We start from the raw sequence: 18,370 nt of genomic DNA, 5'->3' as shown, positions 1-18,370 counted from the left end.
GGATTTTGAACGTCGGTGGATCCGTGCATATCTATCAAGTGATTAAAAATGTAAAAAGAACTAACAGTCTATAACATGGAGGTGGAATGGTGTTAAAAGTTGCGTCCAAGATTATTGCACTGTAAATGCATGCACGTGTGGCTGCTTGTACTAGTCTGGACTGATGCCGATTTATAGTGCTAGCACACTGAGATACCATGCCGCAGTTTAACATGAATACCCCACTCAGACACAGTATACTGACTCGACCGACCAGTCCTTGTTTTAGCCCCTTAATGCCGAGCGCCAGACCGGGTAATAACAAGTACATCTTTTGAAGTCTTTTGGTATGACGCGGCCGGGGATCGAACCCCGGACCTTCCGCTCTCTGGGCGGACACTCTACCACTAGACCACAGAGGTGGTTCTTTATCTGGATAATAGCCAAGGACAGGAAAGGTGATATACGGTGATGTGGTCGGTTATGAGGTTCTTGGTGTGTGTTACAGTCAACAGTGTGCTCTCGGGGCAGGAAAATAGTCCCTGATCACCTGGACGGTGTGAATAGCCCGCTTATAGGTGATGTAGATGTAGTCGACTGCGGTGTTGTGGCCTGTGTCCACGCCGTCGGGGATGTTTCTCAGACAGACGGAGCCCGGGGGATCGTGTCCCAGACTCGCCAGAGATTTCCACAGCTGGCAGAGGGGGACACGGAAGTGGGCGTGGTTGAAGGAGCGGGGGAAGCCCCAACTGATGCTGACGTAGTGGACGAGCGTGAGGTTGACGATGACGCCGGTCAGAGCTCCGTACGATGACTCAAGGTCGTCCACCTGTGCCAGTATTGAAAAATGATTAGGGAGGGAAGAGTGTGTTTGATGTAGAAATAAAGAATCTAGAAATTATTTGGGTGATTAGAAAGTCACCAATCTCTTTAAAATCAGATCTCAGTTCTCGCAATCGCTTAACAAAGATCTGAGGACATCCCATTACGGACCACGTCAGAACGACCTTTCATCCGACGAATCAAAGCGTCGCTTACCAGATCATGAAAGTGACGGAATGTGTTTTTTAGTCTTGCAACCTCGAAAACGTTAACGCTGGGTATTCCGAACGACAGCTACAGTCCGTACGACTGATTCCGTCAAAATTATCGTCTATCTCTCGCTTCCGTGGGAGAAACATTTGAACGGAGGAGGCGTTTCACAGTACGTGGGAAGCACTGCTATACAATCGCAACCATATTTTAGACATTCTGGAATATTCACTTGTTCAGTTTTCAAAATTTTAATCGAGAACTTTTTCAACATATTTTTCAAGCGTAGTGTCGAAATGCTCGAGAAAGCTGCTTTCTGAATTGGCTGATGTCGACTTCTTGTTAGTCAATTCAGTGGTCGGTCAAAGTTTGCGAAAGGTTGTTCTGACGTGACCCGTAATGGGATGTCCTCAGATGTTTGTTTAGCGGCAGCGAGAACTTAGATATGATTTTGATGAGATTGAGAAAGTCACCTGACGCGACTTCCTATCGAAGCCATTCGTGACCAACTCGTGTCATTCAGGGACAAGCCGAATAGCATCTTGTAGGTTACGGAAAGGGGCGAGCGGTGACGAAAGTAGCGAAGCAAATGACACTCGCCTTTTCCGTAACTAGCTGTTTGTCGCGGAAAGATACGAGTGGTTGCGAATGACAGGGGGTTTGGGTCGTCGCGCAGTGAGGCATCGTATCGATATAAAAGATCTAATCTAATGAGACTGAATCTCAAAGAATGAGTGAGTATGGTTTTGCGCCGCTTTAGTAATATTCAAGCAATATCATGACCGTGGACACCAGTAATGGGTTTAAACATTGTACCCATGTGGGAATCGAACCCGGACCTTCTGCGTGACGAGCACTGGGCTACCCCATCGCCCCGAATCTCAAAGAAAACCTAAAGGGCAATCTTTCTAAATTACAGCTGTTAATATGTAACGTTTGAAGATGGATCAGAGGTATTTCTTTTTGAAAGCACATTCAAATTCCACAGTGCACACCAAAACCATGTCTATCCTTGATCGCATCCGTGTACTTGGCCTGAGTGGTTATTAAAACAATATATCTCTGATATTCTTATATAATATATTATTATGTTCACGTTGTATTTGGGGCGGGCGGGTAGACTAGTGGATAAAGTGTTCTCTCGTCACGAATACCAGGGTTCGAATCTCTACATGGGTACAATGTGTGAAGCCCATTTCTGGTGTTCCCCGCCGTGATATTGCTGGAATATTGCTAAAAGCGGCGTAAAAACCATACTCACTCACCCACCCATGTTGTATTTACAATTGGAGATGCTATTTTACCAGTTTATTGCTTCCGGGTTGGAAAGGGTTCACGTCCAGTCTGGCGTATGACAGGAACTGCTCCACGCTGTCTTCCCGGCCATGATGGGACACCTGGAATACAGCATACAGGATCTCCAGCGATCATGCGAAATGAGCAGTAGGAAATGTTTTAGAAAAGTTGTTAAGAATAAGACTTCGTTCATTTCAACAAATGCGTTTTTATGATTCAGAAGAACACTTTAAGGCTAAAATGTTTAAAAAAATGTTGATTATAGATTTTTTCAGGTAGTATTTCTAATATTTGAACATGTACTCGTCTCTTCCATGGGCAGGAGATGACAGGATACTATCGTTTCCAACGGGGGACATACGCGTTATTGATGGTGGGTGACCTTCACCTTGGACTTTTCCTATGTACCGATAACTGAGATGACTACAATCACCAAGTGTTCTCTCCACAACATTTTGGCTCAATACCTTGTACGGTTCCTCGTATAAATATATTTTCCTACCTCACACAAATCTGGCTTTGCGTTTCCTATTTTGAAGAATATATATATATATATATATATATATATATATATGATATATATCAATTTATGTTACTGCATCGTCAAAACGTCGATGCTTTGTTTGTTTGTATGCGGTACGTTCCTGGGCCAACTTGCACAAAACGATCTTAGCGCTAAGACTATTGTAAGCCTATGCTAAAGTATGGGAGTTACGATGATCGTAGCGCTAAGATCGCTTTGTGCAAGTGGGCCCAAGTGGAGGAACAGTGCTAAGGACACCAGTGAAGTAATGAAGGTGAATTTACCGTTAAACTACTTGTGTCCAAGAACGTGTGCATTGATATATGTACAAATGTCAGATCAGTTAAAATAAAATGAAAATGTTTTAATGTGGTATTTGTATTTCTTTGACAGACATACGAATTCTCGAAGCGTGTCATTCAGAAGGCTCTGCGTGTTCCCCAGTGAGCGCAGGAAGTTTGCCACGTGTGTAGACAGGCTGAGTCTGTTGACGGCCAGGGGACGGGGACGGCAGGGTTGACACTCGTTGACGACATGACCACTGGTCAGCGACATCACCATCACGATGCATGGAATGACCACGTAGAAGGTACCGACTGCAACCAATCACTCAGTCATGTTTTCAAAACTTGGGATTTAAAAACAAATATGGCACAAAAATAGTTTGCCTCTTGTGAAAAATAAACTGTGTCGAACAAAAATCGATGACAAATATTATAATCGACGCGATACACGATACAATGTGTTATCAGTTAACTATGATAAAACAAATATTGTCATTTTCAGAAGAGGAGGTCAGGTGTCACTGAATGAAAGATGTTTTTCCTATGGTAAATGTGTTAATGTTCTGAGCCATTATACATATCTTGGTGTAATGTTTACCCACACAATGAACTTCAAGAAAAGTGTCTCGGACTTAACATCACGTGCAAAGAAGGCCTCAATCAATGTAATGTCTGTCTCGCATATGTGCTTTTACACCGAATATATTTTTAAATTATTTGAAGCCCAAATCCAACCAATCCTGTTATATGGAACAGAAGTATGGGAATTTCAGCTTTCCGATTGTCTCAAAATGCTACATCTTTGAGCCTGTAAAAAATTCTTATCCGTTGGTCCATCAACACCCAATTGTATGGTCTATAGCGAGCGTGGCAGATACCCGTTATACATCAACTCCCAAATTAGATGCTTGAAATACTGGTTTAATATTCTTGGAATGCATGAACGCCGAATCTCCAAACCTGCTTATAATATGCTTGTATATTAAGACGACATGGGCAAAGTAACATGGGCATCACATGTAAGAAACCTTTTGTTATCTCATGGCTACAATTTCGTGAACAATCTATAAATATGTTTTTACCAGGAATGGCATTCCATTCCACAGTTCCACAGTTCAAGGTATGACTTGTATAGAACTTTTAAGAGTCTTATTCAACCAAACAAATACTTATCTACATTAACATCAAGAACCCTTCGACGTCCATTTATTCAATTTAGGCTCGGATTGTTAGATCTCATGATAAATGAAGGAAGAAAAATTCCCACTGAAAATGCGAAGAGGTTCTTCCCATTATGTCATTCAGCTATAGAAAATGAAATTCATTTTACTTTCGTATGTCCTTATTATTTTGATCTAAGAAACAGGTTTATACCAGAACGCTCTCTGTCAAATTATCCCGTACCTGCTTTTATTTCTCTGCTTTCTTCAAAAGATGATACTGTCATATCAAAACTGTCTATATATGTTAAAAATGTTATTTCCCACAGAAATAAATTGTTAAAGATGAGTATATATCCAAATATGTAACACTTCTTATTTGTAACTCTTTTGTATATGAGCGTGAGGCCTTAGGTGCAATAAATAGCTTTGACTTGACACAGCAAGTGTCGGCGCTTTGAATCAGGGTTGGTGTTATTTCATAATGAAGAGTATCAATAATTATACTGACACACAATCAAAACGCATATCAACTTTAATTCTGGGGAACAGAAAACGATTTTAGGGGTATAGTTTTACTCGCATGACAATGCATGGTGGCTATGTGACAAAATGACATTATTGTGTTTGATTATATCATGCCTCAATACACAGAACACCTTAATTATATATTTGTGGCCAATTTGTCAATTATTACAAAATTTCGAAAATGCGTTTTCGAAGTGTTTCGGTACGATAAAAATATTTTCTTAGTGCATTCTCTCATTCATATAAATTTATATCACCAGCTAAGGGGATTATAATTTCTTGTTTGACTGTTTGATATAAAATATATTTGGGAATTTAGGTTTTATCTCGAATAGTTAAAATATAGTTAAAATACGTTGTTAAAAATGCCTAAAGTAAAAGACGGTCTTAAAAGAAATGTCTTGACGTGTATGCCAAATCATTAAAACAACTTAATTACTCACACATTGTAAGGGCGACAGTTTCTCCTGATGAAATGGTATTCAGAAAAGCAATGACAATATAGTCTTTATTACTTTAATTTATATGATTTTAGTAAAAAGTTTATTAGTAACACTTTTGGATAAATGAATGCATCTTCCGTCTCCGAGCAGAAACATACAGTTTCGCTCCTCGTGGGGTTCCGTGAAGTGACATTCTGACTGATCGTAATACCGATGTCAGTACAGATGGGACTCTTGCGGAAACACAACCTGTTATCAGACCTCCGTGCAGAATTTTAGCGTCGCTCACGCACAATCTTACACGCCACAACACCAAAACACGCATTGCGTATTGTGTCTTGAAAACTAACGTGATGGTGTGAAGGGTATTGGGTTTCTTGATATTTCCAAGTAAACGATGGTCCTGTTTTCATACTTATATGTAGTCACGTTATTGACGAAAAATTTAACAGCGACATTTGTGGATTTTATAACTGAAAGATTAAGAGGGTAGGGTAAAAAAAATGCTTTGAAAAGTTTTAGGGGCTTTGAGATTTGAATTGAGTCGGAAGTTGGAATTTTAAAAACATGTCTGGTGTCACTGATCATGTAATTTAATTACTTGAATAATGACTTATAAATGTCTCTATCTGTTTCCAAATATATTAAATTCATTGAAGACAGTGTTTTATTATGTCAGCATTTCAGTCGATGCCAAATGTTTTGAGCTCATTATTACTGTCAAAACTATTTTACTGCCTGTAGCGTTAGAAAACGTGCAGTTGTACTTGTATTTTTTACCACATTTTCGATTAATGATAAGGTGTAACTATATATATTCACTGGGTGGTTCCTACCTACACCCACACTGATATGGAATCGTTCATTGCGCACTGTGAGATCCCGTTATGATACATTTATCATGTACATACTGTTTACATACCGATCACGAACACGTCCCACCCATCGCGCGAACTCACGCGAGACCTCGTGTCATGCAATTACGACATGGTCTACGTCGCGAACACGATTAAATGGAAAAGTAACACATTCTGCAAAAGTGAAAGATTGGTCTACTAAGGGGAAAGACATTTTGATATTCTGGGGAAAATAATTATGTTTATAAATTTATATGCTCTGTTTTAATGACACTTCCCTTTCATAGGATCAGATATACCTCGATATGACAATAATTTTGCCAGTTTGTGTTCATGTAGATATCGTGCTTCTCAACCATTGGTGCTATAATCATTTTCCCCTCATGTACAGTGAGCTTGGGGTTTTCATTCATTTTTGTTTGTGGTTCGTTGCCGGCCTCAACATTATACCAGCTTTGTGACGACCATGGGCGGATACAGCTTTTTTGAAAAGGGGGGTGCACAATTAAGATCTATTTATTGTCTTTGGTGGTAATTTATACAGAAATAAAGATTTTTTTCGAAATAAAAAGGGGGGGGGGGGGATGACGGCGTTGTGTAAATAATCTGTGAGCCCATTTCTGGAGTTGCTGGAATATTACTAAAAGCGGCGTAAAACCATACTCCCTCACCCTGTAAATAATAGAGTCTGGACAGACAATCCAGTGATTGACACCATGAGCATCGATCTATGCAATTGGGATACGATGACATGCATCAATCAAGACAGCGATCCTGACCACCCGATACCGTTAGTCGCCTCTTATGCCAAGTATGGGCTGCAGAAGATCAATTCTAACCTGGATCTTCACGGGGGACAAGCATGGGTTGCTGAAGATCAATTCTAACCTGGATCTTCACGGCTACAGTGTGCCGTGTAAATGTGGAAATCTTTATCAATACGTTGTTGGTAGAGCACGTCCATTGTACACATCCGCGTACGCTTCTGCGTGTACTCGAGTGTCCATCGAACTTGAATACCTCTGTCTTGGTTGGTACCGTGTTTCCTCTATTTGACGCCAGCAGTTAGACCGGCGCCTAGAAGAGGCCCACGTACGTCTATTAGTGGCCCGGAGCTGACACAGTGGCAACTCACTTCCTTACCGAATCCAAAATTCTACAATCATTCAAAGGTGACATTTACCGGAAACGGTCATTATGAATCTCTAACATATGACAGTATTAGACACGGCGTCTAGTAGAGGCCCCGGTTTCTATGTTTTCGACAAAGCGCAAGACCCGGCGTCAATTGGAGGTCAACGTGTATTGGATGCACGGCGTCTAATAGAGAAAATACGGTAACTATTACTTAACAAATCCCTCTGGTTGGAACTGTCTCAAATGCAACATGCGTTAACATGTTGTTACTCTTTATGACTATATCTGGTAAGGGATACCATCCAATACTTTGATTCAATTTAAGCCTATGTGGGCTTAAAACGTTTTTTAATTTATACGCAGATTTCCGGTACCATAGCATATGGATATCGGATTCTTGAAACGTTTATTGAATAGATTAAAGTTATTCATTAATAACAAAGCATATTCTAATCAACATGATACCAAATTGTTCTAGACGTAGGAGTGGGTGAGTATTGTTTTACGCCGCTTTTAGCAATATTCCAGCAATATCACGGCAGGGGACACAAGAAATGGGCTTCACACATTGTATCCATGCCGGGAATCGCGACGGGCGGACGCTATAACCACGGCACTACCCCACCGCCCCTTAAGATGGAAGACGATATTGATTGATGAAGTGGAAGTACATTGCTGACTCAATTCATGATCAGCTTGTGACATTCCGGGACAGGCCGAATGTGAAGGGAAGATGGGCAAAGTCTAGTCTCCAAGACCCTGGAGAATAAATGTATAAAGGATTCCAACTCGAGTCTAGAATGATTGAGCGAGGCTTGATTGCCTCAGCCCAGGAATTAAGCATTGTTCTTGGCTACATTTGAGTTGGTGTTGTTTTTTTTAGGTACTTTAATTTAATAAGATAACTATATTTCTGGGACTAAATGCCAGTCTAGGCTAATTCTCCTTTACAACAATCGCCCGGAACAAAGGTGTCACGCATAGTCTGTCTCAGACTCTAAATTGAATCAAACTCAAGTCTAGAATAATTTGCAAGTCTATATTGACCCACCTCTGTTGCATTGTTCTTTTTATTTTGTAGATATATATATTTTTCAAATACAATAACTTTATTTCTGGAAAAAAAAACCCGTTTGTCCTGTCTGGCGCTCTTCTCCGGGAAAGAGGCTTATATGAAACCAAGCTCCTGGCAGCAAACGAAGGTGTTACGCGCTGGGAAGGAGCTTGGTGCAAAGAATTCGAGGGGACGAAACTCTAAATAATTTAATCTAAGGGAGACAACCATGTGCAACAGCCTGCGGGGGAAAACAAACCGGTGTCTGCGTTCGTGCTGTATCAGAGACTGGCACACAGCAGAAGATCATGTTTTGTTTATAATGACTGGGCTCTGAAGCTACGCTGAAATTGTAAGTTGGTTTCTCTCATTCTCAACTTGGCTTCTGTTTACCTTATTTTCTGTTATCAATACCAGGTTACGATCGAACAACGATGCTGTTAGAACAGAATATCGAGGGCGTACTACTAGGCTAATCCGGGCTAATTTTGACACTGTTCAACAAATCAGGGCGTTCGCCTTCACTTATATAACTCGGGTACATTTTACGTTGCAAGTTTTATCTTTGTGTATGGACAATGTCAACATGGTGGTTGAAGTTATGTCAGCTTTGCGTGCCGCGTGGGTTCGTTATTGAAGTTTGCCAAAGTGCGGTCATTTTCTGGAAGAGTCGCCTTGGATTCTACGACAGTGAATAGAAAAAAATGCTAAGTCACGGTTTGCAGACTGAAGATAAGCAGTGGGACACTGTATCTAATCGAGGAAGTGTTGGACAGCACGTCTTGTCTCTGAGAAAGGTCAATCTTTACACCACTGCCCGACTTACACCATCAAGTGTCCAATTGCCAATCGGACAGTCTTGTTAGCACTGGTTACTGGACGCAGACGCTGGCTCGTTGAATGTGTGTGGTAACTAGGTTGTTTTGATGCCATGATGTTAAAAATATAAGGATATCTTCATTCTTTGTTTTACGTCTGTGTAATAGGTTTGAATTTTCTTTAGTTCTACCAGTTCTCTTCTAATTTGAATTAGGGGCGGTTGGGTAGCCTAGTAGATAAAGTGTTTGCTCCTGACACCGAAGACCCAGGTTCGAATCCCGACATGGGTATAATGTGTAAAGCCCATTTCTGGTGTCCTCCTCCGTGATATTGCTGGAATATTGCTAAAAGCGGCGTAAAACCATACTCACTCACTCTAATTTGAATTAGGCCTATAGGTAGTTAGTTTGTTATTTATAAATCATATTAAAACATTAGATTCTATGTACTTATCACAAATATTTGGATTATGTTATTTTAAAATTTGGCAACTTGTCATATTTTTACTGTAGGTGATGTGTTTATGGTCGTAATCCTGGTAATTACATAGCCCTAAATACAATAAACCCAATTTCTTATTTCTAACAATTCGTTTATAGGACAAGATTATGAAAATGTTAATCATGTAGTTGAGGATAGAAGACCAGTCCATTCAGCATATAGGGATGACATGAGAAAACATCACCATACAGACACCATGTCATCATGTCAGTACTGATACTGTAGGGTATAACAGGTTCCTATTTCTTAGGTAGGTCTTCAACCACCCATGCTTGCCATAAGAGGCGAATATGCTTGCCGTAAAAGGTGGCTATGCTTGTCGTTAGAGGTGACTAACGGGATCGGGTGGTCAGGCTCGCTGACTTGGTTGATCCATATCATTGATCCCAATTGCGTGGATCAATGCTCATGATATTAATCACTGGATTGTCTGGATCAGACTCGATTATTTACAGACCGCTGTAATATAGCTGGGATATTGCTGAATGCAGCGTTAAACAACACACCAACCAACTAACCTTACGAATGGCTGTTACTGTATAAGGTAGTTGTACTGATGTACATGATATAGATTGTACAGATGTAAACCATAGTTCAACGGATGAGACCAACTGTTTAACAATACTCTCTGGACAATGCTGTAAATAAATCATGTTTTTATCATCAAAATGATTATGTTTTCCACATCTCTTCTAAAAAGGTGACATCTGTTGTATACAGAATCATTATGAACCTGAGGAAGGATATTTTGTCACCATGCATACATTATTAATATTGTTAAAAAATGAGTAATATCTAACATATCTAATGCATTGGATCTATAAAGGTAAAAAAATATTTATTGATGGTATTCGTTCCCAAATTGAAGGAATTGGAAATGAAATATGTGATTTATAAGTGAGCGAGAATTGGCTTTACTCTGCTTTTAGCAATATTCCATCACTGTCACGTCGAGTCACTCCAGAAATGGACTTAAATGGATTTATATTTCACCCACATTGACAGTAATGCAGCAAATAGCATTGTTTGCGTGTTGACAGTCTGCATTTAACCTAAAATGTTTTCCTAGTGTGCCATCATTTGTATGTGTTGTTGATTGACAATTGATCAGAATGAAAGTGGAGGTTTACCTTGCAGGGAATTATCTCGCATTCAAATTAAGAGCCTCTGATGGCCAATTGGGAAAAAAATCTTCCTTTTTTTTTCAAAATTAGGAGTGTATAAAAGCATTATTTTCTTAAATTCCTAGGAATTTTAACACTGTATTATTAGATTGCATTAACATGTGAAGACCTCTTTTGTCTTAATTGGTCTTGTTACAAGATAAATACAGGATACCTCTATAAAGCCATAAAATTAGTTATTGGTAATTCATGAATTGAGAAATATATAATTCCTATTGGGAATTTTTGAAGACATTTACTGCAGGTTTGACTGAATATTGGCCTCAGGCAGGTGTACATAAGTCCCTGGATGGGCCACCATTGCCAAATACCAGCGCTAGAAATTGACACTAGTCCTGTTGATCTTGCCAAATTGCCCATCAGTTAAGGCATCATAAGGACCAGTAGAAATTTGTCATTTTTATTGGTTTTGCTATATGTTATCATTATAAGGACTAGTGGACTAAAACTGTTAGTTTCTACCACTGCAAATACAATGAAAACATTTGTCAGGTGTGTGACCGAGAAACAGGAAATGTTGAGCTGGGAAAAAGTATTCATGAACTGGTTTCAAATCTCAATCAAACCACAACTGATTGACAATCTAATGTTAAACGCTAAAACAGCATTTCTGGGGAATTAGAGGGATCCAAATTACTAGCCTCCGAGTAACAGGAGATTCCTTACATTTGATATATGTCATACCGCATTCGCTGTATTAAGCGCCCTGATTCAATAAGCACCAAAAGGGGCAATAAGTGCCCCGCTGCAATAAGCGACCCCTGAAAAAAATTCTAGATATAATCTTTCCAAGCGCCCCTTACTGAGACTGAAAATTTTCACGCTAATCCATATTTTCTTGTGTATATTATAGTGATGGGACGATACAACGATGCATCAGTGGATCGTGATATATTATTTCCCGATACTAGTATCGATCACAGACGCACACTAAGCAAAAAATAACGATTCATACCTTAATTATTCACTTTAATGGCTGTTACACCAAACACTAATTAGTAGTGAAGAAGTAAATATTTTTTCCCATTGCGCCGTACTTGACACTGCCAACTGTAAATCGTCAGTGTGCCAGGTATTTGACTATCCTGTCAATGAAAAAGATTACTTATGCACCAGAGATAAGAGCACATGCAAGTATCGAGATACATATCGGATCGTGAACAAGATATCGTGATACTATTGGATTGCACAGTTGGGGTATCATACCTGCCCTAGTATATTACCGATATTTTCCAGGAGACGGCGGCACAGAAGGGGTGTAATATTACCCTGTAAGTTTGTTCACTTTCCCTGGATCACTGAAGATAAAAACAGCATGTAGTAGTGTATGGTTTCGATATGCACCCACTCTAAGGGCCCAGGGCGCTTATTACGGTGTAAATGGTAGTGTTGTTTCAGGGATCTATTAGCGATATAAAACATGCACCAGCGCAAACTATTATTGAAATATGCATCCCAACATTTGTCTACATGAATCAAGTGCATTTCACAATTGTTCCAATTTGTGTCGTGAGAAACCATTAATTGTACACACAACATAGATCTTTGAACACACTCAATACCTCTAAGCTTTAGTTGCCTTAATACCTCACTAATACCTTTGTTATGTGTAATTTGTCATGCTTTCTTGGGATTGACGTCATCGAACTTGATGTCATCGTATCACATGATGATATTTAGATTATCTTACTAATGATAATCATAATGTATTATATGACTGTGCCATTGATGAATCATTCATATACACTTCACAATCTTCTAGGATAAAGAACTTCAATATGTGGTGTTTTCACTCTTCCCGAGCCCCCTGTACCACCCTCTGGTTCTATGCTATGTTTTTGTTTCCGGGGCAGTTATGGATAGAACATGTCCCCAGCCATCTGTGTTTATACATTGTTGAAGGGTGGGACTTGATTGGTTACATGGCAGTGTCAACGTACCTCATGTTGTTCATAACATGTCACTCGTTTGCCTGGTCCAGACTATTGTTAGACTGACATCATATTATAATGATGACTGTTCTGTTATAAACAGTAAACTACGTTTATAATGAACACACTTTTAACGAACTGACGGATAAGCAGTGCTGTTCAAAGTGCTGTAAACAATTGAAGGCAATTGATTTGCTCTTAAGTACTTGCACCTTGTTCCCAAATTACACCCTGAATTAACAATAGTAACACACTGATTGAAGTGGATATATTCTGTACATGTACAGTGCACACTTTTGTTATTTATGGAGAAACATGATGACAGTCGAAAAGCGTAGAATGAACGACGAATATAACAGACTAAAATTAGTGCTACCTTTGAGCTTGTTATAACCATAGTTTACTGTATGTAATTGTTTTATGAAAGTTGTATTCAGTCTGTGTATATCTAGTGTATTCAGTCTGTGTATATCTAGTGTATTCAGTCTGTGTATATCTAGTGTATTCAGTCTTTGTATATCTAGTGTATTCAGTCTGTGTATATCTAGTGTATTCAGTCTGTGTATATCTAGTGTATTCAGTCTGTGTATATCTAGTGTATTCAGTCTGTGTATATCTAGTGTTTTCAGTCTGTGTATATCTAGTGTATTCAGTCTGTGTATATCTAGTGTATTCAGTCTGTGTATATCTAGTGTATTCAGTCTGTGTATATCTAGTGTATTCAGTCTGTGTATATCTAGTGTATTCAGTCTGTGTATATCTAGTGTTTTCAGTCTGTGTATATCTAGTGTATTCAGTCTGTGTATATCAAGTGTATTCAGTCTGTGTATATCTAGTGTATTCAGTCTGTGTATATCTAGTGTATTCAGTCTGTGTATATCTAGTGTATTCAGTCTGTGTATATCTAGTGTATTCAGTCTGTGTATATCTAGTGTATTCAGTCTGTGTATATCTAGTGTATTCAGTCTGTGTATATCTAGTGTTTTCAGTCTGTGTATATCTAGTGTATTCAGTCTGTGTATATCTAGTGTATTCAGTGCTGGTGTGGATCCCTCCCACTGCAGAACAACACCAAACTCTAGTAAAACATTTATATGGGAGGCAAAAACTCAGGATGTCCGTTCGAATCCACAGATGAGCTGTATACTAACCAGGTTTCTAGCTCAGCTGGTAGAATGTTAGATGATCGTTTTCACTTTTTATATCCTTGTTAGTCACTTATACCATCCGGACGTCATTTCCTTGTTTTCATTTATAAATTCCAAAGGTCTAAAATGTCTTTTTTATTAACTAGGAAACTGTTTTCTGTTGTACATCATCAATTTTTAAAATTCCTCCTTTTTTTATTATGTATGATGCTTAGCTTTGTTTTTTGTCACCTTATGTAACCATTGTGAACTTAGTAACATGTAGCTATGGTTACTATTCTAATTTACAATACACATGTTCATGTATGTGTGTCACTCTGATGTAAAAGATATTCTTTATCTTACCTCTTATCTCTGGAATATTGCTCAGTCAGTCCCCACTGTATTCCACAACCCAAAAATCATATTTTGCAAGATTGTTTTCATAAATTCTGCCAACAATTTTTGATAATTCTGCACACAATTTTGCAAACGTTTAAGCTTGTTTTTTTGTGAATTTTGTAGTTTTGCGCCTGTTTTTCAGGCATTGTTCTGATAAACCCATCCATGGTAAGAATAGTGTAGACTAGTGTAAACATGCAGACATGCATTTTCAGTAATTTACAATAAGAAAGGCAACTTCACTTCAAAACAGATTCTGGATATTGATTTCTTTTAACTATTTCTTAAAATGTAGAATGTTAAAAAGTTTGTTTGTAAATTGATTTTGTTTTCCATATATTATAACAAACACTTCAAATAATTATTTGGAAAGATTTGATTGATACAATGCACAATTCAAATAATGGCTGTTCGTTTGAGTATTACTGTGCTACTTTTACATGTTTAAAGCCAGCCTGAGACTGGCATGTTAAAAATCTGTGTTTTTGAAAGAATTTGAAAATTGCAAAATTCTGCACAACTTCTGCACAAAAAAAGATTTTGTCCCAGAAAGGTACATTTCTACACAAAGTGGCCACAGAATCGCAAATACAGCGGGGACTGCTGAGCAATGCTGAGTGCATCTGAGATGTATAATGATGTTAAATATACATGTGTGAAGCAGGAGACAGGGGAGAGAACTCTTTAAGGGTAGGGGAAGCAGGTCAAGCCTTGGGGCTGTTTCACTTATGAGACGTGATATGGCAGGCAATAATAGAAATTGACACTAACAAGATAGGATTTTTTTCTTAACCAATTTCTTTACTGGTTTACATCCCGGCCTTGCCCTCAACATGATGCATGTGTCACGAAAGAATGCTCTCTTTTTGTGACATCTTCTTGTTAGTATACATCGTTATTTTAAGTTAAGGGGGGGACAAATGGCCAAGTTGTCTAAAGGCACCGCAATTCGCTGTGCACAGTTGAGTCCCTTGGGCACACCAGAAACCTATGATTGTGGGATCGAATTCCGGTTCGCCCCAATTATGTTTCTAGGTTTGTCAGCACCATAGTCGTGCTCGTGGGTTTCACAAAAGTGGTAAACGTCCGAGACCTGCATCACTTTGGGCTTTCCTCCCACTTTGAGCTGACACGCATGTGATAACTGGAATAATATTTAAAGTGGCGTTAAAGCCAACTTACTCACTCACTATTTTAAGTTTAACCATATAAACTCAGTTCCCAGCACACACAGCACAATGGTCTTTAGAATATGTAAAACAGCAAATGAACTGGTTTTGCCTTGTAATCAGGTAATGTTGATGACAGTAAATAATCTGTATTAGTGGTTACTATAGTAACATGCAGAGTGCAATCTGCGACTTTAGCCATTGGTCTGAAGCCTGAGTTATGTTTAGTAAGCTCGGAAATATTTATCAATAATATTACACTGAAAATTATGCTTCGAGTCAAGTTTGATGATGTAGCCTCATAAGTTTTTGACACAGAGAGTGGGTGAATGGGTGTGTGAATTTCATCATGCTTGTGTATTTTGATAGAACTAACATATTATTTTGTTAATTTCATTGGGGTCGACATGTAATTTTCAAAAAGGGATTTGAACCATGTGATAAATGCTATAGACATGATAGAATCCATTCTAAATTTTGAAGTTCCTTGAATTTAATTGGATTAAAAAGTTTAATATGGTAATGAAAGACTCAATTTCATGATATTGAGATCAAGCATTTGTGAACATGTTCAAACCATTGATGAAACAAAACCTTTTGTATAATACATTAGGTGCTCCTTCTTCGTTTCTGTTTCCTGTTAAAGAGATCTGAATTAAAGACAAGAAAATACAGACTGTTACTTGAATTTTCGGTTTAGGTCATGTTAGGCGCATGTGCTTATCAAAACTACTTCAAGATTGGTCTAAAAGTGGGTTGGTTGTGTGAGTGAGTGTGTGGGGCAGTGCAACTTACGAAGCTGTCAACCTCCTTTTGGTACTCGGGATTCCGGAGTCTATTTAGAGGGTATTTAGGACGCTTCAATGTGGTACATGGTCAATACTTTGTCTTTTTTTAACCCTGTAACGAGAAATTGAGTTTGTTGGGACTGAAGTACAAAGGGAGATCACTCTCAGCCTTGACGTCAAATCTCATCAGTTTTTGTGAAGATCATCTGTCATGTGTTGTTCTACTTCCAGATATATAGACCAGCGATCTACCAGCGTTATCTTCCTTGTGTGTGACGCCAGTCAAGATGTTGCTCTGTGAGAACAACACGCTGTGGACGTCCATCTGGGTGGACGAGGGGATTAACCAATGTTTCTTCGACTCCATGTCCGCTGGTGTTCTGTTCGTCATCATAGTAATATGTGGTTTTACTCAGTGTTTCTTCTACGGGCGGTACGCCACCCTCATCCAGCCTCGACGCATTCCCTGGTCAGGATGGTACATTGTACAAATCATTATCACAGTCCTCATGGCTAGTGAGACTCTGCTACACATGATTGTGCAGGACACCTCCCTTGGTCAGCAGTTGTATGGCTACGAGATTCTGACAGCGATGCTACTGTTGGTTGCATGGATTATCTCCCTTAGACTGATGAGTCTGGAGAGGAACTACGCTTTGCCATCGATACCAACGAGGGGCCATGGGCTGGTGTTGCTCCTGTTCTGGTGTTTGGCGTTTGTCAGGGAGAACCTTGCTTTTGTCTCATGGTGGAGTCACAAATGGTGGTGGTACATGGATAGGTGAGTAGTGGTGGTACATGGGTGAGTAGTGGTGGTACATGGATGGGTGAGTAGTGGTGTACATGGATGGGTGAGTAGTTGTGGTACATGGATGGGTGAGTAGTGGTGGTACATGGATGGGTGAGTAGTGGTGGTACATGGATGGGTGAGTAGTGGTGTACATGGATGGGTGAGTAGTGGTGGTACATGGATGGGTGAGTAGTGGTGTACATGGGTGAGTAGTGGTGGTACATGGGTGAGTAGTGGTGGTACATGGATGGGTGAGTAATGGTGGTACATGGGTGGGTGAGTAGTTGTGGTACATGGATGGGTGAGTAGTGGTGGTACATGGATGGGTGAGTAGTGGTGGTACATGGATGGGTGAGTAGTGGTGGTACATGGATGGGTGAGTAGTGGTGTACATGGATGGGTGAGTAGTGGTGGTACATGGGTGAGTAGTTGTGGTACATGGGTGAGTAGTGGTGGTACATGGGTGAGTAGTGGTGGTACATGGATGGGTGAGTAGTGGTGGTACATGGGTGAGTAGTGGTGGTACATGGATGGGTGAGTAGTGGTGGTACATGGGTGAGTAGTTGTGGTACATGGGTGAGTAGTGGTGGTACATGGATGGGTGAGTAGTGGTGGTACATGGGTGAGTAGTGGTGGTACATGGATGGGTGAGTAGTGGTGTACATGGATGGGTGAGTAGTGGTGGTACATGGGTGAGTAGTTGTGGTACATCGATGGGTGAGTAGTGGTGGTACATGGATGGGTGAGTAGTGGTGGTACATGGATGGGTGAGTAGTGGTGTACATGGATGGGTGAGTAGTGGTGGTACATGGGTGAGTAGTGGTGGTACATGGGTGAGTAGTGGTGGTACATGGATGGGTGAGTAGTGGTGGTACATGGGTGAGTAGTGGTGGTACATGGATGGGTGAGTAGTGGTGGTACATGAATGGGTGAGTAGTGGTGGTACATGGATGGGTGAGTAGTGGTGTACATGGATGGGTGAGTAGTTGTGGTACATGGATGGGTGAGTAATGGTGGTACATGGGTGGGTGAGTAGTTGTGGTACATGGATGGGCGAGTAGTTGTTGTACATGGATGGGTGAGTAGTGGTGTACATGGATGGGTGAGTAGTGGTGGTACATGGGTGAGTAGTTGTGGTACATGGGTGAGTAGTGGTGGTACATGGGTGAGTAGTGGTGGTACATGGATGGGTGAGTAGTGGTGGTACATGGGTGAGTAGTGGTGGTACATGGATGGGTGAGTAGTGGTGGTACATGGATGGGTGAGTAGTGGTGGTACATGGATGGGTGAGTAGTGGTGGTACATGGGTGAGTAGTTGTGGTACATGGGTGAGTAGTGGTGGTACATGGATGGGTGAGTAGTGGTG

The 18,370-nt window shown here is 40.0% G+C and overlaps 1 protein-coding gene across 1 annotated transcript in view; it reads left to right on the top strand.

The window, feature by feature from the left end:
- Positions 1-8,550: 8,550 nt before the first annotated feature.
- LOC139464817 (ATP-binding cassette sub-family B member 6-like) overlaps positions 8,551-18,370 on the top strand; it is a 36,599-nt gene continuing 26,779 nt past the window's right edge. The window contains exons 1-2 of the mRNA XM_071246334.1: positions 8,551-8,645; positions 16,446-16,995. Of these exons, the coding sequence (XP_071102435.1) occupies positions 16,502-16,995 (494 nt within the window). The 5' untranslated portion in view covers positions 8,551-8,645; positions 16,446-16,501. The remainder of the gene's footprint in view (positions 8,646-16,445; positions 16,996-18,370) is intronic.

Source organism: Haliotis cracherodii, unplaced genomic scaffold (assembly GCF_022045235.1).
Source record: "Haliotis cracherodii isolate W230 unplaced genomic scaffold, xgHalCrac1.p SCAF_17, whole genome shotgun sequence".
In the NCBI taxonomy this organism is placed as follows: domain Eukaryota; kingdom Metazoa; phylum Mollusca; class Gastropoda; order Lepetellida; family Haliotidae; genus Haliotis; species Haliotis cracherodii.
Note: the sequence above shows the minus strand (reverse complement) of the source record. Positions and strands in the feature narration are given on the sequence as shown.